Raw genomic sequence first — 21,049 nt, forward strand, 5'->3', positions numbered from 1 at the left:
ATTCCAATCTCTCCCCTCCTCAATCTCACCTCTTTACCCACGTCCTTATTTCCTATTCCACTGAAAAGGTCCAGGGCATCAAATGTTCCCCTCCGCCCCCTTTGTCACTTCTTTGTACCTGTACCTCTTAGGCCTGGGACATCTGGGAGGTCACACAGGAAGAGCCTGTTACCAAAAAGAAATTCCTACGATCAGCCGATTCTGTATCCCATGTGGCTCGCTAGGATGGGGCCACAGCTTCCTCCAGAGCCCTCCTGGGATGCCATCAGGGATCCTCCTCTCTCTGCCTTCCTTTTCCCTCTCCCTCACATTTTCTCCTCTCCCACCTTCCCCGCAGCACCCCAGCTCCATCTCAGAGGGATAGTGTTCAACTTTTAAGGCCCTGGACATCTCCCCCTGCTCGTCATTCAGGTTGTTCAGAGTGGAGCATCTCAAAGACAAACTTTCCTCTTGCCAATGCTCGCTGCCTCTTGCAGGAAGACCTTCTGGCATGATTATTTGATAAGCCAGAAGGCTTCTTTGTCTCTTTCTTCAGTCTCACCAAAGACCTTCCAGCCCCAGACAAGGGGTGGAGGGGGGGAGTGTGGAGGCAAAGGGATGAGGGCCGACTGAATTCCCATCGCTCCTGTCACTATGGTCCACATCCAGTTCTCTCGTGCCCTTCACTCAGACCTTGATGGGGTGTCCCTTCCACAGAGCTACTGTGTTCTCACTCTTACCTTCCTGACTCCCAACAGACCCCACTCCTTGAGAGAGCAAATGTCAGGTGTTCACTCTGCTGGGGATTCTAGGTCACAGCTGAGCCCGTCCTATTAGGGTTGTGGGGGCAGCCCACTTGTGGGGCCTGCCACCCACACACTCCTTTGAAGGGTTTGCTCATGGATCCTGCTGAAGGAGAGGGTCCCACGTGACCTTGTGCCTTCAGCCTGGTTGAACCTGTGGAGCCACTGACCAAAGGCAGGGCCCATCTCTAGGCTGCCTGGGGCTGCAGGTGGGAGAGAAGTCCCCATCAGAAGCCCTTTTATGAGAGTGCATAGAAGCAGATGGGAGGGGTCCTGAAATAAGAAAAGCAACAGGGAAGCAGAAACTCTGAAGAAGGGGAAGGTATCAGGGAGAGAGGAGCGGTGTATTAGTCTGTTTCTGTTGCTTATAACAAAATATGTGCAACTGGGTAATTTGTAAGAAGACGAAATTTATTGCTTACAGTTTCAGAGGCTGGGAAGTCCAAAGTCCAGGGAACACATCTGGTGAAAGTCTTTTGGTGGTGGATTTACAGCAATACTGGGGCCTCACATGGCAGAAAATGGCAGAGAGAGAGACTCTCATGTGCTGTCCTTTTAAAACCCTCAGAACCACACCCCTGACCACCATTTCTAATCCATTCACTAGGCATGGTCCAACAATCTAATCACCTCTTCAAGGCCCCACCTTTCAATGGGCACGATAGGATTTCCCACCCTCTTTGCACTGTCACAGGGGAGACTAAGTTTTGGGAGGACATCAATCCACAGCAAGCACTAGAAAGAGAGGAGCATAGTCCCAGGATGGTGAGACCTCAACCAGCTTTAACCGCTGGGCAGGATGAGACCGTCTCCTTGTGGAGCTGCTCTCCCTCCAGAACCTCACAAGGACTTGTGACTTATGAGCACCTGAAATGGGGCCAACCTGAACTGAAATGTTCTCTAAGTGTCAAATACACACTGGATTTGAGATTGCATAATGAAACAACAAAAACAACAACAACAACAACAAAATATATATATATGTGTGTAAAACATCTCACCAATAATTTAAAAATATTGATTACATTTTGAAATGATAATCCTTTGGATTGGTTGGGTTCAATAAAATATATTACTAAAATTTATTTCTCCCATTTCTTTTTACTGTTGGTAATATGTTACTAAAACATTCAAAATTATACACGTGGCTAGTGTTATATTTCAACTGTGCAGTGCTGGTCTATACATTGTCTCTTTTGTTACCCCCAGTTTATGATAAGGAAACTGAGCCTGAGAGAGGTTAAGGCATTGGCCCAAGGACAACAGTTAGAAAGAAGCAGAGCCAGGATTTAAACCCAAGTCTGCTTGATTCCAGTGCCTGTTTCTCAACCCCATTGCTGAGTGTGTATTCGCCCTCATGACTATCATGACCTTACCCAAGTCAGATGTGGCTGAGAAAATAGAAACTCAGAGAAGCTAAAAAACATGCTCAAGGTTGCATAACAATGAGAGCCAGGATTTGGAGGCAGGTCAGCTTCCTCAGCCCTGAAGAATCTTCTTTGCAGGGTGACTTTGAATACAAAGAGAGGCTGTGTGGGACGGTGTTGGGAAAGGGAAGGTCAGAAAGTCTCAGGGCCCAGTTCCCAGGGCGTTTTCCTGCACAAGGCAGGCTGGGGGGTAGAGCAGCTTCTGAATTACAAGAAGTTACTTCATCTCCTTGGGAAATAGTGATTCATTAAAAGCAACTGGCTGCTTCCCATTACACGCACATTATAGCGAGAAGGTGAGATACTCGGTACATCCCATGGTAGGATGTTTGGGGGCTGAAATGAGCTTCTTTCCCACATGAATGATCGATGACAATGAAGGCTGGGGAGCCACTAGGAGCCTTGGAAATGCATCGGGATATTGGTTTCCCAGTAATAGGGCTCAGATATATTTCCCTGGCATTTAAGACTCTCCTGTGGGTCAATACCAGAAAGAAATTCCTGTGGATCACTGGGGTGGTGAGCAGGTAGCGACTGGCTCCTTGACAAAGGGCTGGTGGGGCCCCCCTTAGTCCTTCCTTTTGGGACAGTCTTACCTAGAGGGGCAGACGAATGACCCAAATGACCAGAAGTCTGTCATTATCTTCAGATAATGTCATCATCACCAGAATCTGATGATGCTGATTTTGCTTCCTTTCCCCCATCAGTCTGGCTTTTTCCAAGTAAAAGAAATCTGGTGATAGTAATAATGACAATGACCACTCTTTACCAAGTGCTTGACATATATTATCCCATTCCATCTCGACAGCAGCAACTTCATGAAGCAGGAAGAGGAAACTGAGTCTTAGGGGGATTAAGTAACTTGCTCAGGTAACACAATCAGTGGTAGAACCAGGGCTTGACCTGGAGTCTGTCCTGAGACCATGACCACTGCAGAGCATTGAAGCACCTTTTCTCCACAACAGTGTAAGCCCCTTGCTAGAAGTTCAGCTCCATGAGGTCAGAGATTTTTATCTCGTTTGTGCATTGCTCCATCCCCATTGCTTAGAGCAGTGTCTGCCACAAAGCAGGTTCTCACTGCATAGGTATTTAATGAAAAATAAGAGCAAATATTACAGAGACCTTTCTATATGCCTGGCACTTACATAAATCACATATGAGATGGATATGATTGTCTCCATGTTACAGATGAAGAAACTGAGGCCCAGAGTCATCAACTGATGGGTCAAGCACTCAAGCTGACCCCAATGCCCCTGCTCCTAACCACTCCCTTCTCTTGCCTCTTCAAGGGCTGACCTGTCCCCATGGTGCCTACACATGCTAACCCTTTTCCTTTTCTCTTCTTTATTTTAAATCTGTTTTGAATAGGTAACGCCGGCCCATGGTAACATTCCAAACACTATAGTTCATAGCAATGCACTGACACCAGTTTCTCGTTAATATTAACAATGGTGGGAACCGGGTGAAGGGTGTACGGGAACTCTCTGCACTATCTTTGCAACTTTTCTATAAATCTAAAATTATTCCAAAATAAAAAGTGTATTAAAAAATTCAAACAAGAGAAAAGGACATATTAGCTGGATGTGATTCTCCTCCAATGCTGACCTCCAGCCCCCATGTCCTCCCCGAAACGCAACCATGGTGGCCCTTCTCATGTGTATCCTTTGAGGACATTCCAATGATGTTGGATGCCTAATAAATATTTGTAGGGCTGAAATGAACAGGTCCACCTTCCTTTAATTGCCTCTGTTATACTGAGCTGGGTTCAAATAATTACTCAAAATGGCCGATTCATCTTTAGGTAAAAGACTTGACCCATGGCTGAGAATTTTCCTTCAGGCGTGAGTACTCATTTAATTTCCAATGAGAACTCAAGAGTTTGGGCTCACTGCTGTTTGGTGAGGAGACCCTCAGAATCACATCCTGCCAAGTTATTCCACATTTTATCCAATGTGGATATGAGGCTGACCTAACTGACCCCTAAGATCCTTCTACCACAAAAGGCTGCAATTCATTCTATGGCTGCTTTTCTGGGGTGGGGGGTGGGATGGGTACCCCTAGTGGTACTCAGATGCTTCTAGCATCAAGCAACATTGAATTACATTGCAGGAAAGCTACTCTCTTCTATCTACTGATCAACCTTTCTGATTATCTAAAGAAGAAAGCCTCAGTTTGGTACTAGCTTGTCTTTAATGCTTATTCACCTTATTAAGAAAGAAAAATCAGGCTTTGATCTGAGCCTTGAACAGACTACAGTATTTAGCCAAAATTTAATAACATTGCTTCATTTTCATTGGGTTTATGTTTATGGCTATTATCTAATTATGCCCAATGATACTGACTTCTTATTTATGGCTGTGACATGGGCATTTCCTTTAAGGAATTTATTTGAATAAAAAATGTCAATGTCGAGAACTACTGAGTACATGATAGTGTAGATAGTATGTGGGTGTGGTGAATTCTGTGCAGTGTTTGGAGTTTTGGAAACACTATTCTGTAGCACTTTGACCTAGAGAATGGGCTTTGGAATCAGACAGATCTGGGTTTGAGTCCCAGCTCTGTCATTCACCCATTGAGTGACTCTGGCCAATCACTTACAATCTCTCTAAGCCTTTTTATTAATCTATAAAAAGAGGATGATAATGATAGTTCCTATCTCCCAGGATACTTAGGAGGGCACCCTGGGCTTACATTTCTACTGTGACCCATGGCTGGAAAAAACAGACTTGGGAAGACTTTTTTTTGGTCCCCAGCAATTTTACCCTTCCAGCCTATGTTTAAGCTAGAAGTTTCTAGGAGGTTGCCAGCCCTCATCCACCATCACAGCCACTGCACCTGTCCCTGGGTAGCTTCACATTCTCACAATCAAAGATTAAACCTGCTGGCACATCCCAGTCATGCCTGGTGCTCAGTGCTTGTTTGCTGCTATTCATGAGGCACACACGCATCTCCCCGGTGTGGCATTTGGGGATAGAAAGATGGATTTAGCTGGTTCTTCCCCCAGAAGTGACTCAGCTCCTGGAAGCTCAGTGACATCCATGGTAGTTGGCACTGTGGGGACTTCTGTGCCTACATGGTTCTCTCTCCCCAGGCAGTGCCAGGCTCTGCTTAGAAGCGTGCCGTAGATCCTTGCAGCAACTTCTTCTCTAGCCAGCCTGAAATGCTTCTCCCGTTTCTTCCATGTGGAATCATCCCTTAGCAGCTGTCGAATGCTAGGCTTCTAGCTGGAACACGTTGTCAACAAGGCAGCATCCTATCATGCTAGTTCTTATCACACAAGTTCAGACTGAAAAGAAACCAACCATGGGTGATAATTCATTTATTCACGTCTTGTACCAACATTTCTCAGTCTGGTCTGAAGATCTCCTTCATGAAGTCCCTGGACATGACCCATCAGCCCAGGTTTATCCTAATCCCTAAGGGGAGTGGCAGGGAACTAACTTTTTAACAAACTCCCCAGATACTCATTGTGTTAGTCCATTTCTGTTGCTTATAACAGAGTACCTGAAACTGGGTACTTTATAAAGAAATAAAATTTACTTCTTACAGTTCAGAGGCTGGGAAGTCCACAGTCCAGGGCACACATCTGGTGAGGATTTTCTTCTCAGGATATCACATGGCAAATGGGCTGAACAAGAAAGAGCTAAGCTTCTCACTCGATCCACACCCATCACCACCATTAAAACATCAATGGATTAATCCATTCATGAGGGCAGAGTCCTCACAATCTAATCACCTCTTAAAGGCCCCACCTTGAAATTATCATAATAGGGTTTCCCACTCTATTAATGCTATTACAATATAGATTAAGTTTCTGATACATGAAACTTTGGGGGACACACTTAACCCATAGCAATCACCATACCCATGAAACATATGAGAACACGATCTTGCAATACAGTATAATCAGTTTTCTCTATTGTTATGATGATAATGATATTTCCTAAGTAGGAGTGTAGTTCTTAAGTGAATATGATTGATTACAGCAAGGGCTTTGAAGTAAGACAAATGTCATTTTAAATCTTGACCCTATCACCTGCTCCTTTTCCTGAGCCTCAACTTCCAGATCTGTGGAGTGAGATAATAGTACTGCCATCCAGGGTTGTTCTTTCTTTCTTTTTTTCCATGTTCTATTTATTTATTTATTTTTAAATTTATTTTTTATTATTGGTTATGAATATTCATGAGATACAAAGCTGATTGCCATCACTCGTGCCCAAGATGTGGTGGCCAGATTCATACTGGCAGCATTCCTATTACTACAAATTGTGATAATACCCCCTGTTCCCCACCCAATTACCCCTGACCTCCGTCCCTATCCCCCTTTCCCCCACTCCACTTTGTATCCCTAGGTCTGCTCTCTCCCTCTGCAAGTCCAACACACCACTGTGGTCTTTCTTTCCTTCCTTGTTTCTTTCTTAGCTCCCACTTATGAGTGAGTACTGTGATATTTATCCCTCTGTACTTTGCTTACTTTATTCAACATAAGTTTCTCCAAGCTCAATCATGTTGTTCCAAATTGGAGAATTTCATTCTTTTTTATGGCAGAGTCGTATTCCATAGTGTATATATATCACAGTTTCTTTATCCAGTCATCCATCAATGGACATTTAGGTTGGTTCCATGTCTTGACTGTTGTGAACAGAGCTGTGATGAACAGGGGAGTGCAGGTATCCCTTCGACATGATGATTTCCATTCCTCTGGGTATATACCAGAAGTGGGATCGCTGGATCATGTGGAAGATCTATCTGTAGTTGTTTGAGAAAACTCCATACTGTTTTCTATAGTGGTTGTACTAACTTACAGTCCCACCAACAGTGTAGTAGTGTTCTCTTCTCTCCACACTCTCACCACCATTTGTTATTCACCATCTCTTTGATTATAGCCAGTCTAACTGGGGTGAGGTGGTATCTCAATGTGGTTTTAATTTGCATTTCCCTGATGACTAGTGATGTTCAGCATTTTTTCATGTACCTGTTGGCCATTCATGTGTCTTCCTTTGAAAAATGTCTATTCAGCTCCTTTGCCCATTTTTAAATTGGGTTATTTGATTTTTTACTGTGTAATTGCTTGAGTTCCTTGTGTATTATGGATATTAATCCCTTGTCGGATGCATAGTTAGCAAAAATTTACCCCCACTCTGTAGGTTGTTGTTTCACTCTTTTGATTGTTTCCTTTGCTGTGCAGAAGCTTTTGAGTTTGATATAGTCCAACTTGTTTATTTTTTCTTTTGTTCCAGGGCTGTTCTGAGAATCGAATAAGGTAATGCACAGGTCCTGGAATGTGCTAAATGCTCACTGAATGTTAGTTATTACTGTTTCTGGGTAAACCTGGGTTTCTTAACCTTTAAACTGGGAAAATTATAGTATCTACCATCTATGGCAGGGGCTTGGCAAAAAAAAGGCCAGGTAGTAAATATTCGAGGCTTTATGGGCTATGCAGTTCCAGTTGCAACTACTCGATTCTGCCATTGTAGTGCAAAAGCAACCATAAATAATATGTAAATGAATGAGCATGACCAGTGTTCCAATATACTTTACTCACAACATCAGGCACAGGGCTGGATTTGGCCCATGATCAGCCTCTGGCCTAGGGTGTTGTGCAGATTGGATGAGATAAGGCTTCCAGAGAGCCCAGCACAGTGCCTGGCAGAGTGCTGTCTACAAGAAAAGATGCTAGCTATTTCACATCGATTTGATGTTTATACTTAGTTCCTTTCTCTAGGGGAAGGAAAGCATCCTTGAGCAGGACTTTTCAACAGAGTTCTCAGCCCCATTCTCTGCCCCAAATCAAAGCTAAACATTCATCTCAGCACCAGGAGCCTGGCAGCCGCCTCCTCTGTCCTCCCCCGAGGATGGGGGTAAAATGCCAATTCATGGGGTGTGATTAATTCCCTCCAGCCCACGCCTCGCCCCTGGGTGTGTTGCTGTTTTCAGCATCTGTCCCATGGAAATCAGGTTGCCCATCTGAACTGTGATGTGAAAAATGAGGACACTTATATTGTGTATGGGGGGTGGGAGGGTGGTTAACTACGCACTTTTGCATGCACAAATGCATTTAATCCTCACCAGGAGGCTGTATTATGTGCTTAAGGCATGTGGTTAAATAGAGGGAAAGAGAGCACACTGGGTTCAAATTCTGTCTTTACAACATTCTGGGTGTGTGATGTTGGGCAAGTCACTTTCCTTCTCTGAGCCTCAGATCCATCATTTGTAAAACAGGGATTAAGTGAGATAATACATATAACGCTTCCAGCACATGATAACTATTGAACCCCATTTTGTAGGGGAGAAAAATGATGCTAAGAGGTTATGCAGCTGATGACTGGCCTCACACTAGCTCACACTAGCATCTCTAACTCTGGCCCCAGCTGGCTTTTGCCAGATCCCAATTCCCCACCCACTTCCCCACACCCTGGCTGTGTCCTAGGACTCCTGCTGCTACTAGCCAAGGCTGTGCTCCAGGTGCAGTGACTAAACCTTTTGGAAACAATGGCATTGCTGACAGGGAGCTTACAAGCTGGTGGCTATCCATCACTGTAGTGGGTTAGTGTCCTCCCCAAATTCATATCCACTCAGAACCTCAGAATGTGAACCTTACTTGGAAGCAGGGTCTTTGCAGAGGTAATTAAGATAAGGATCCAGGTGAGATCGCCCTGAATTAGGGTGGGCCCTAAATCTAATGAGACAGAAAAGGAAAGAGAGACACACGGAGCCATGGGAAGGAAGGCCACCTGAAAACTGAGGCGCAGGTTGGAATGATGCTGCCACAAGCCAAGGACTGCCAGGCGCCCCCAGGAGCTGGAAGAGGCAAAGAAGGATCCTCTCCTAGAATCTTAGAGAGCATGTGGCCCCACCAGCACCTTGATTTTGGATTTCTGGCCTCCAGAACAGGGAGAGAATAAATTCCTGTTGTTTTAAGCCTCCCAGTTTGTGGTGATTTGTTGTGGACACCATCCTTGACTTGGTGATATAACTGAATAAGGGGTATGGGACTCAGAAGGCCTGCATGGACAAGAGCAGCCACGATGGGGCAAAGAGTGTGAATTTGGAACATGGCAGGGGCTCAGCTCTTTCCCTTGCCACCCTTGAGCCTTTGTTTCCTTATTTGTAAAAATGAGAACATACTGATTCTGCTGGCTTGTGGTGAGGATTAAAAGTAGTAGTGGGGCAGACCAGGTGCTGTGGTCATGACAACGGGAATCATAACCGTATATTGGGTATGACATACCTTGGTTAATTCATTCCTCATGATTGCCCTGGGTGGTGGGCTTTTTTGTCATCCTGATGTTACAGAAGAGAAACTGAGCCACTGAGAGGTTAACAAACTCTCTAACCCCACCCAGCTAGCGAAGGGCAGAGCTGCGACTCAAGCTCAGGCCACCTGATTCCAGAACACTCCTCACCCCCTACCCCCATGTCACTACAACTTTAATTTGCCCTGTGCCCAGAGTCAGTGCATTTTGAAGCTGGTCCTCCAGCCTGGTTGGAGCCCAGCACACAGTAACACTCAATTAATATTAAACTCTTTATCCTGTTCCTCCCGCCTTCCCTTCTTCCTTGAACCAAGCCTTATTGCTCCAGTTCCAGGAGCTCTCTTGGCATGGTGTCAGGGCTAGTAGGACCGCAGATCTGATTCCAGGGGCCTTGAAGTGTAACCTGATGACCCCGAAGAAGTCTTTACCCAGCCCTTCACATGGACAATTTCCTGCAAATCCTCTGTAGGCATCTCTCCCTCTTCCCTAGACCCAGCCTGAGATGGCTCCTCTGATCTCTCTCCTTCCTGTTCTCTTACTCACTGCCCTCCCTCCACTTGTCACCCCCATCGGCACCAGCTCATCCAGACGCTGATGGTCTTCAGGATCCGCTGTCCTTAGAAGGCAAAGAGGAGGCGATTGAGGATCTCTCCAATTTCACGTCTTCCCCTTTCGACCACTTCCCCTCCCTTCCTCCCATTTATGCAATTGTTCGATGCCCCCTCCCCAGCTCAACACCAGGTACTGCACTATCTGTGTTGTGAAATCTTGGATGGCTCTAAAAATAGAAAGAGAAGCAGACATCTCTCTGAGACACCGAACCAAAAAGAGAGGAAATCTCCAATTTAAGACTGTCATGCCTAAGTCTCTTCTCTACTAGTAATTGCTTGGCCTTTTCCATCGCTTCTGCCATTGTTTCTTGTATGAACTGGGAATTATCTCTGAGACAGTTAGGAGGTCATGCATTTCAAAGGGAGAATCGACTACAGGGGGTTGCCTTTCTCCAGATTCCTCAGCAAAATAAGGAGGCGTTTTAATTGGTGGAGGAGAGGCAGGTAATTTCAGTACATGGAACAGATGTGTTGTGGAGTAGGTGATTGGAGGGTCAACTTACCAAAAACCTGACTTCTACCAAAGAACTCAGGGCCAGGAGAGTCCCACAGCTGGGCTCTTGGGAGTGGGCACTATTCTGAGATCCAAGCAAGCAGGGTTGACTTCAGGAAGTCTGCCAATCACAGCACCCCAACCCCTGTGCAGGTGTTGTGCAGGGCCAGGGCTCCAGGTTGTAGGAGAGAAACAGACAGGTAGAAAGAGGGGGGCAGCTTTCCAGATCATGGACTTGGGTGGAAGGGAAAAGAAAAATACCAGGCAGCATAATTGAGGTGGCGGGGTGGCACCCGGCCTTAGGGGGTGAGTGTGGAAGCAACTAGCAGATGTAGGTAACGTGATGTTGATCTTAGAGCAAGAACTCTTCTTTCCTAAGTTTCCCCCTCCACCTGCAAAAGGCCTTAGAATATTGCATCCCTTAAAACTCAGCTGTTCACTCTGGAAATGTAGCCTAAAGGAAACACCTGGATGTGTGCAAAGATTTAGCTTTGAGACTGTTCATCATAGAACTGCTTATTGTGGGGAAAAATAGAAAACAGCCTAAATGTCAGTGGATTGGTTAGGAGACTTGTGATATAGCCACAAATAGAAAACTACCCAGACTTTTGCACTGCTGCTGAGGAAAAACATCCAAGAGAAGGCCAAAGTGCTCATGCTATGTTGCTAAGTGAAAACAGCCAGTAATAAAATACAGAGACCCTAACTTCATATCACAAAAGTAAGATCTACATAATGGTGGATACATGCATATGTATATAATGGCATATGTATGTGTGTGTACATATATATATATATATACACACAGGCATATATTAGCATTTTTAACTACTAATATTTTCCTGTACATTTTTTCAGTCTTTAGAGAAATATGTGTGTATTTATATATTATCCATGTTGTATGTATAAAACCGTATATATTACCCTATATATGCATACTACATTTATAATACATTTAACCATATGGATAACCATATAAATATTAGAAAGATATATGGTAATCTATGTGATTAACATACGAAAATTATAAGTTGAAGCCCTAACTCCCAGTTTGGCTGTATGTAGAGAGGGGCCTCTAAGGAAGTAATTAAGATTAAATGAGGTCAAAAGGGTGGAGCCCTGATCAGTCAGGATCAGTGTCCTTCTAAGAAGAGACACCAGAGAGCTTTCTGGTCCCCTCCACCACAACACACACATAAAGAAGAGACCCTATGAGCACACAGCAAGAAGGCAGCCGTCTACAAGCCAGGAAGAGAGCCCTCAGCAGACACCAGCTCTGTCTGCACCTTGATCTCGGACTTCCAGCTTCTAGAACTGTGACAAAATCGATTGGTGTTGTTTCAGCCACCCAGCCTGTGGTATTTTATGGCAGCCTGAGCAGACTAATACACATAAATACATACATGTATATGTAGTGTTTTTCTCTATATATGATAGTGTATACTATTTTATATATATATATGGTTATACATATGGTAATATAGATGGTTTTTAATATATGGTTTTATATGGCAATATATATAAGGTACTTCAAAAAGTTCATGGAAAGATTTGTATTATCTTTTAATTCCATTTTTCCATGAACTTTTTGAAGTACTCTCATATGACTCTGACTATATAAGACTGGAAGAATGTCCATCAAATGTCAGTAGTGGTTCTTTCTGGGGAGTGGAGCTATGGATAACTTTTTACTGTGTTCTTTTTTGCCCACCTGTATGGTCTGAATTTTCTACAACAAACTTGTATTACTTTGTAAGACTATTGCTTACATTACTTAGTATTACTACTACATAATAATTATTATAGGGCCGGCCCTGTGGCTCACTCGAGAGAGTGCAGTGCTGGTAGCGCCGAGGCTGCAGGTTCAGATCCTGTATAGGGATGGCCGGTGCGCTCACTGGCTGAGCGTGGTGCAGACAACACCAAGCCAAGGGTTGCGATCCCCTTACTGGTCGAAAAAAAAAATTATTATAAAACTTCCTTCTGCCTAGAGTTGGCTTTGGTCTTTGAGACTGGATGTGGCCAAGCTGCCAAGGTCAAGGGGCGGAAGCTCAGAAACTGGGACCAAGCCAGGACTGACAATGCCTTAAGCAGGATTTTGTGAGCCCGCCTGAGCCCCCGCTTGCTGTTACAACAAGGTTTCCCATGGAAAATATGTTTTTCAGTTCCCAAAGGGTCCACTCACAAATACACATTTGCAGCACAGGCTGAGGTCTGGGTGCCCCCACAGTGTGTGACGGACAGTGGAAGGACGCTGTTCTCTGGAACAAGGATAGCTTCTGTCCTGCGGAAATTCTCGAACACTCATTCAGCCTGGTGATCTTCACGCCTGCATTTCGTATCTCCCGCACAGGTCAGCTGGACATCATCTCCATGGCAGAAACGACGATGATGCCAGAGGAGATCGAGCTGGAGATGGCGAAAATTCAACGTCTCCGGGAAGTCTTGGTCCGAAGGGAGTCTGAGCTCAGGTTCATGTGAGTGCTTCGGGGAAGTGGCTGAGAAAAGGAAAGGGTGGAGAGGAGAGAGGACGCCTGGAGAACCTAATACATATTGATGTGCCAGGCACTGGGATAAAGGCATGATGTGTATTTTTTAAAATCTCATTTGATTCTTACTACCTAGAGAAGTGGGTATTGTTATCTCCCGTTTTAAACAAGACCCTTAAGTTGGAACTGAATTCAGGCCAGTCTGACTCCAAAGAGCAAGCTTGTTCTATGTTCCCTGTTGGAGAAGGGGAAAGAGAAAGAAAGGGAAGGAGACCCCGTGCTGGGGTCATTAAGAGAACGCACTGGGCTCAGAAAGTCTCGAGATCAAAAAAAGCTGGTGAGCTTGGGCAGGTTACTTAGGCTCTCTGAGCTTCAGTCCCCTCATTTGTAAAATAGGTGAAAATAATAATACCTTTCTCATAGGATCATTTAGCAACCCCATAGTGTCATAGGTTGAATGTCTACTATCTACAGAGTACAGCATTCCTAGGAATTACAGGTAGTCTTTCAAGAGAAACTATAATTTAAAAAATTGGGCTCTGGCAGACAAATAGCGAGAGTTTAAAAGCAAAATAAAACAAAAACAGGGTTAAGAGGAAAGCTGGCTGGAAAATCTTCACTGCCTGTCTGCGCCTGCCTCAACCTCCACTGGAAGCAGCAGGCATATTCCACCTTCCAGGTACAAGCTAAGCCCCTCACTTGTTCTTTCATGGATTTCTCACACCACCACAGGGCCGGGTATATGATTATCCCATTCTGCAGATGAGGAAACTAAGACTTGGAGAGGTCAAACAACCCACCCAAGGCCTCCCACCTAGTAAACAGGGGAGGTGGGATTCAGACCCAGCTCTTCTTGCCTTCAAAACCCACATTCTCACTATGACATTATAGGACCTTCTCTCTCACCCCTTAAAGTAGAATACAATATTTACAGCTGCCGTTTATTCAGCTCTTTGCGTGTGACACATCCTGTGCTAAATACTTCATGTATTCATCCCTTCTCACAGGAGCTCTCAGAGGAAGGTTCTAGAACATTCCCACTTTACAGAGAAGAGACACCCTCCTTTTTGTCTGGAAATAAGATAAACCAACATACAAGTGCTCAGAAACAATCCCTTTCTCCCTCTTTGGGTAGCAAAAGGAAGACAGAGAACATGTGTTTGCTTTAAAGTACTGAAGAGCCCTTCAGCCCAGAGGTTCTCACGAGGGTCCAAAAGTTGCTTTTGCTGCTGCAGGAACAATGGCTGCCACTGTTACCGAACCCAAGTCTGCTGCCTGCTTGTGCAAACACCCTGGCTTGGTTTGCCAAAATCTGCTACAGAATCTAGGGCATTCAGCTCCTGGCTGAGGCTCCCTCAAATCTTGTTACCTCAGGGCATTTAGCTCCTGGCTTTGGGTCACCGTGTTACAGAACGCACTCGGCTCCTGGCTGAAGCTCCCCAAAATTGATACCAAACTCACAGGTCTGTCCACCTGCTTCCAGACAAAAGCAAATCGCTCAAAAGTCAAATGTTGGTAAAAATGGAAGTCAGCTTTAATTCAGGAATCCCAGTGACTCAAGGAGGGATGTCAGGCTAACCCATCTCTCTGGTAACTTGAAGGAGAATGGCCAGACTAAAGGCCCCTCACAGACTCAGGTTTACTGCAGGGGTTTTTAAAGAGGAGGCTGAGGGAATGGAAGGTGGGAAATGAAAAGCAGGAGGGAGGGGGATGTGAGCTGTGGGGGCTCCGTGCAAGGAGCCAGGTGCAAGGTCTCGCCAAGGCTCTGTCTGTTTCTGCTCCCGTCCTTGCTGTTGTCTCAGGGTCCTGCTGGAGGGTGGAATACGCACAGCCTTATTGACGTCTTCCTTGGTTTCTCGGGGTCTGGACAGTACGTGACTCATGGCAAGTTTGCAGCTCCAGGCTGACTTAGAACAACTTTACGTTTATATAAATAATGTCATTTTGCCCCATAACCAAGGTTCAAAATATCAAATAACCATGGGAAAAGAGGGAACTCAGAGAAATGCATACTAAGAAAAACACTGTGCCCTCTTTTTTTTTTTTTTTTAAATCTAAAACCCATGCAGTTTTAGGTCCCAACATAGCTCCAGTCTTGCTCACTCCAACAGCACTTTGCATTTCCTGAGCTTTGCAGGGTATATGTGTATGTACACACACACACTACTCCTGGCATCTGGCACATGCCTGACCCATAGCAAGTGCTTAGGGACATTTATTAAGTGTGAGCTCTGGGCCAGGCACTGTGCTAAGCTCTTGACTTGTGATCTCACTGAATTTCCTCATCAAGCCCATGAGTCCAACCATTTAGGGACAAATGTCAACAGTAGATGCTTGATTAAATCAAATTATCTAAAGGATCCAGAAGGATGTCAGAGTAGTAAGGACATTCTCCAGGGCAGGGGCCAGCTTCCAAGCCTCCAGAAGTCTCACTAGCATTCTGCAGACCGCAGTGGATGATAATGACAGGTCCCCGCCAGGCCCAGCCTTGTGCAGAGCGTAGCTTGCCTGCAGGTGCACCCACCTCACCAATCTCAGAGATGCAAGACAGCCAGGAAAGAGGACGCAGCACACTCAGATCTGGACAAACTCCTCATCCATCATCCTCAGCCTTCCAACAGGCCGTGGGCCAAGTCCATGCTTCTATTCAGCTTCCTGGCTATTTCTTAGAGCTGGTCCTTCCATAGCTGTAGGACATATCCTGCAGATATTTTTATTTCCATTTTGGACAAGAAGGAATTGAAGGTTAAGAAATTTGCCCAAGGTTGCATTAGCTAATAAGCAGCCAAGCTAGGATGTAGTCTGACTCCAGAGTGTATATTCGATGAGTGAGTCAGGGAAGGAAGGAAGGGAGGGAGGGAGGTAGGAAGCTTTCACTGTATCTACCAAGATAATTCCTTAAAGGGAGTAAGCTGCATGAGGGCAGGGACCTCAATCTGTCTTCCTCACTGTTGTATCTTCCCAGCACCTTGAACAGTGCCTGGCACTTATTAGGCCAATTAATATTTCTCAAATGTGCAATAAGTTATTATTTCATGCTTCATCCTTACACCAACAACCGCCTTACAACACACACACACACACACACACACACACAGAAACACACACACGCACACATGCATGTCAGACCCGTTGGCATAGAGTAAGAGGGAGATTGAATTCCAGACCCCGCTAAGCATTTTCAGGCAAAGAATTTTCAGGTACAGGTGAGGAAGCTTCAAGCAACAGAAATGTGACAGCCCTTGGCTGAAATATTTCCAGTGACTGTAGCTATAATAACTATGATGAGATTGATTTGGTCACACCTGCTCCAAAGTAATCACGTTAATACCCACCAGCTCCCGTGGCAGCCGTGTGAGTCAGACCATATTTCACGGGTCAGGACACCTTCTCACTCCAACGATGTCCTGCTGGGTTGACCCTTTCTTAATGGGTTCTGTGGCTGCTGCCTTCCCCACACCCAACACTCCCGGCGTATAGAATTATTCTTTGTGGTTTCCCCTTTCTTGGTTGCTTTGTCGCACCTTTTTCTCTGGGAACCACAGCTTCTGCCCATTTTCCCTCTCCTCCTGCCAGGACAGGGAGGAAGCAGAAGAGGGACATGAGGGTACTTTCAAAAGTATGTGGAAACATAGAATTGAAAGATAATACAGATCTTCCCATGAACTTTTTGGAAGTACTCTCGTATTTGCTCATTCCCACGGAACCAGCAAGAACTTGTAAGAAGTTTTCTACTAGGAAGGAGTCACCCTGGCTCTCTTGCATCCTTGGTCTGTGACACTGGGCACAGGACAGAGCACTCAAGAGCTGCTGCCTGCTGAGAGCACTGATAAGCCACACAGCATGCTGCATGCATATGCTTACTTTGTTTATTGGATCCTCACAAGAACCCCGATGGGGTGGGTTCTATTCCTTCTATTTTGAGGAAACTGAGATGAGAGAGAAGAACTGACTTGCTCAAGCTCTCCAGCTGGTATGAGGCAGAACTAGGGTTTCAAGATGTTTGTCTCGGAGGCAGAGCCCTTCACCCTCAGCTATTTGTTATCTTTATTCCAAATGCAAGGACCCCCTTCCTCTTTGCCCAGCTCTCCCACAATGCAAAGACAAACTCCTGGTTGGACGCCCACAGTCCCACATCAGGTTTTGTCTTTTTCTGCCAACTTGAGTTGAGTGAGGTGGAAATCGAGCAGATTCTACAGAGTCAGGTTTTGGATTTTTCCATACCCTTTCTCTGAACGTAAATGATTTATTTTGGAGCCTGAAATGAAGAACTCCAACTTAGACAGTCAAAGTTTGTAAAGTCAGCTGCGGGGAGTTTGCACATCTTCTTTCACTGTCTTCCCTTCCCATGTCCTCTGGTTTCCAACTTGCTGTTTCATGCTTGAGGTTTGGCAATTTTATGAACTTCACTTGAAGGGGTCAATCAACCCCTCAGAATTATGAAAGGTTCTCTGCAGGAGATGGCAAATGTCTGGGAGATAATGTTTGAAGCCTGTTTGTTCCCCTCCTTGACCCTATGAGCTGCCCACCTCTCAGTCCCCACCACTGTCACATCTCCCTGCCTCTCCTGTCCTCTTCTACTGCAGGCAAGAACACTCGGAGGCTGTCAGCAACCTCAGGCTCATTTTCTTGCCCTTCATTCCAGCCCTGATTCACATCATTAGCTTTTAATAACTCCTCTTGCAGCCCCTGGTTGCCTGCCTCAGCTTTCCTGCGTCTTGTGTACCATCCTGCTCCTGCTCGTTATCTGGGTTTCAGATAATTAAGTATCTTCAGCCTCTGAATGGGGGTGGGAGGCGGTTATCTTCAGTTCACACTCGCTTGCTGGATTTTCATTAAAGTGATAGTGTGCCCTGTCTCTCAATTTGCGCTGGGCAAGTGGTGGCTTTTAATCAGTCAGACTCAGAACTGCAGCAGGCAGAGGAGGTGGATGTGTAAAGGACATATTTCAGGAGCATGGCCCTTGAGTTGTAATATTTCCAGACCCTGGGCTTAAACTCCACGAACTTCATTTTATTAAGAAGTACCAAGTGTGGTGAAGAAGTCAGGCCCTAGAAACCTGGCAGAGACTCAAGATGGGGTAACAGAAAGGAGATGCATTGTAGATAGCAGCTTTTTGAATACTTGCTATGCTGGGTAGTATTCTAAGTGTACCGATGCATTCATTTAATCTTCACTACAACCACATAGGGAGATGATACCACACACACACACACACACACACACACACACACACACACACACACACACACACACACACACACACACACACACACACACACACCATTTTACAGGTGAGGAAACTGAAGCACAGAGAGGTCAAGTCACTTGCCCAAAGTTGCACAGGTTCCATTAAATAGCAGACAAGGATATAACTGAGGCATTCTGGGTCCAGAGTCCATGGTCTCGACCATTGTGCTATGGGGTCTCTCAACTGGTTTTGGAGCGTAGCTCTACTTCTGACCAACTATGTGGCCAGAGAAAATATTTTGCCCTGTTTTAGCCTCAGTTTCCCCACCTATACAATGGAGACAATGACTTGTAGCATTGTAACAAGGGATGAAAGGAGATGACATGTATATAAAAGTGGTGACTCTTCCTAGACATTAAGCAAAGCAAAATTATCTTCCCTCCTTTCATTGTTAAGGCTGTACTTTGAGGGAGAGTAGGGTATCAGGGCTGCTTAATCACTCCCAGAGAACAGACAGAAAACATTCCTCTCCCAAGAGAAGCTGGGTCTCAGAGTGAACGTTCATGAGAGCCTCTTGGGATGGACTGATTCTCTGAATGTGGCTCTCAACCATCAAATCTAACTCTACCCTGGGGCCTTGACTTTATTATTATTACTTAAGATTTTTTTGTATAAGCCTGCATTTTTCTCTTCTTTTAATGAGCTGATAATTCCAAAGTCTGTTAGGAAGAGCTTCAAGCCAAGGGCAAAACGAAGCATGTGTGTTTATGTAACTTGACACATCTCAGCCACATTCGGGAGTTCTGCGTCATTCTGGTTGCACTCTGGGTTTTAAATAGCATCTCTGAAGAACAGGTCACCATTGCCAGAGCCACTGTACACATCAGGTGAGAAGAGACACCCTTAATTACAGATGATCTAAAAAGCAATTTGTCTTGGACAAAATATACAAGAATTTGAGGCATAGGGGAGGGAGGAGGGGGAGGAGGCCTCGATGGAAGAGGAAAGGGATAGAGGGACTAGAGAGAGGAGAGAAGATGGAGAATGTTCCAGATTAGGCCTCTGAATGGAAGGACCTTCCTGATGTATTTCTCAATGCATAGCAGGTGGGGATAAGGGTGGAGATCTCAGTTGATTGAATGGAGAAGGAAATGTACCCCCCTTGACAAGCTTCTGCTGCTCCAAATTGTCTCTCACAGTCAGAACAACTTTCAGGAAAGGAAATACTTCTCTCTGGAAGCTCTGACTGTCTTACCATAAATTTATTTCATTCCATTGGCTCCGAAGATCTCATCTGAATCGCCTGGGCTCTGGTGACTTGGGAGGGAGATCACCATGTAAGAGCCTGTGATGGTAAATTTTTTGCATCATCTTGTCTGGGTCATGGGTGCCCAGATATTTGGTCAAATATTAGTCTGGGTGTGTCTGTGAGGGTGTTTCTGGGTGAGATTAACATTCGAATCTCTGACGAGTAAAGCAGATTGAAGGTCAGAAGAGAACAAAAAGGCTGAGTAAGAGGGAATTCCTTCTGCCTGACTCCTTGAGCTGGACATTGGTCTTTTCCAGCCTTCAGACTCAAATGGAAACATCAGCTCTTCTTGGGTCTTGAGCCTGCAGCCTTTAGACTGTAACTTACACCATCAGCTCTCCTGGGGTCTCCAGCTTGCCAACCATCGATCTTGGGACTTCTCAGCCTCCATAATATACTGTTGACTCTTGAACAGCATGGGTTTGAACTGCACACTTGTATGTGAATTTTTTACAATGTATTTAAAAATTTTTTTGATATATTTTCTCTTCCTTATGATCTTCCTAATAACATTTTTCCCCTCTGGCTTACTTTATTGTAAGTATATAGTATATAATGCATATAACATACAAACTGTGTTAATTGGCTGTTTATGTTATCAGAAAGGCAGTAGGCTAGGAATCAAAAGTTATATGTATATTTTTGACTGCTCAGGGGTTGGTATACCCCTAACCCCTTCATTGTTCAAGGGTCAACTGTAAATCCCGTTGGTTCTGTTTGCCTGGAGAACCTTGACTAATAGAGCCCTGTATATTCTCAGAAATTTTAATCTGGATACTTTATCTGGATAACAAAGACCTAGGGAGCTGGAGAAGTCTGATTAAGACAAAGGGAAATTGGCTCTACTACTATGGAAAACAGTTCAGCATTATCTAGTAAAGACAAACATGTGCTTACTCTACAACCTACAGTTTTGCTGCTGGGTATACCCTGGAGCTGTGCTGTATAACTGGTTAGCCACTGGCCTCATGTGGCTATTTCTATTTAAACTAATTAAAATTAATTAAAATTTAAAATGCAGTCCCTCAGTAGCCCTAGCCATATTTTAGGTACTCATTAGTAAGTTATGGCTAGTAGAAGGCATATGTTTTTGTAGAACATTTCTATCATTGTAGAAATTTCTATCAGGCAGCACTGCTCTAGAGAAACTTCACACAAGAGCATCAGGAGGTGTGTTCCAGAATGTTCTTAACTGCCTTGTTTGTAATACCAATGGTTGGAAACAACATAAATGTTTAACAGAAGTAGAAAAGACAAATCAGTTGTGGTCTAGTCTTGCCATGGACTACTATACACCAGTGAAAAATGAATGTATCTCAAAAAGAAGATGCTGAGCAAAATATTTATAAAACTGAAAAATGTAATTGTGCCGGTATTCATATATGGATATAAACCATAAAAAATAAAAAGTATTAACACAAATTTGGGATAGTGCTTACTTCTGAGGGAAAGAGGAAAATACAAGGGTATGAGGCTTCTAAGAGTCATATA

The 21,049-nt window shown here is 44.7% G+C and overlaps 1 protein-coding gene across 1 annotated transcript in view; it reads left to right on the top strand.

Moving 5' to 3' along the window:
* BMERB1 (bMERB domain containing 1) overlaps positions 1 to 21,049 on the top strand; it is a 123,282-nt gene that overhangs the window by 61,696 nt on the left and 40,537 nt on the right. The window contains exon 2 of the mRNA XM_063101256.1: positions 12,923 to 13,046. Within this exon, the coding sequence (XP_062957326.1) occupies positions 12,923 to 13,046 (124 nt within the window). The remainder of the gene's footprint in view (positions 1 to 12,922; positions 13,047 to 21,049) is intronic.

Source organism: Cynocephalus volans, chromosome 6 (assembly GCF_027409185.1).
Source record: "Cynocephalus volans isolate mCynVol1 chromosome 6, mCynVol1.pri, whole genome shotgun sequence".
NCBI lineage: Eukaryota > Metazoa > Chordata > Mammalia > Dermoptera > Cynocephalidae > Cynocephalus > Cynocephalus volans.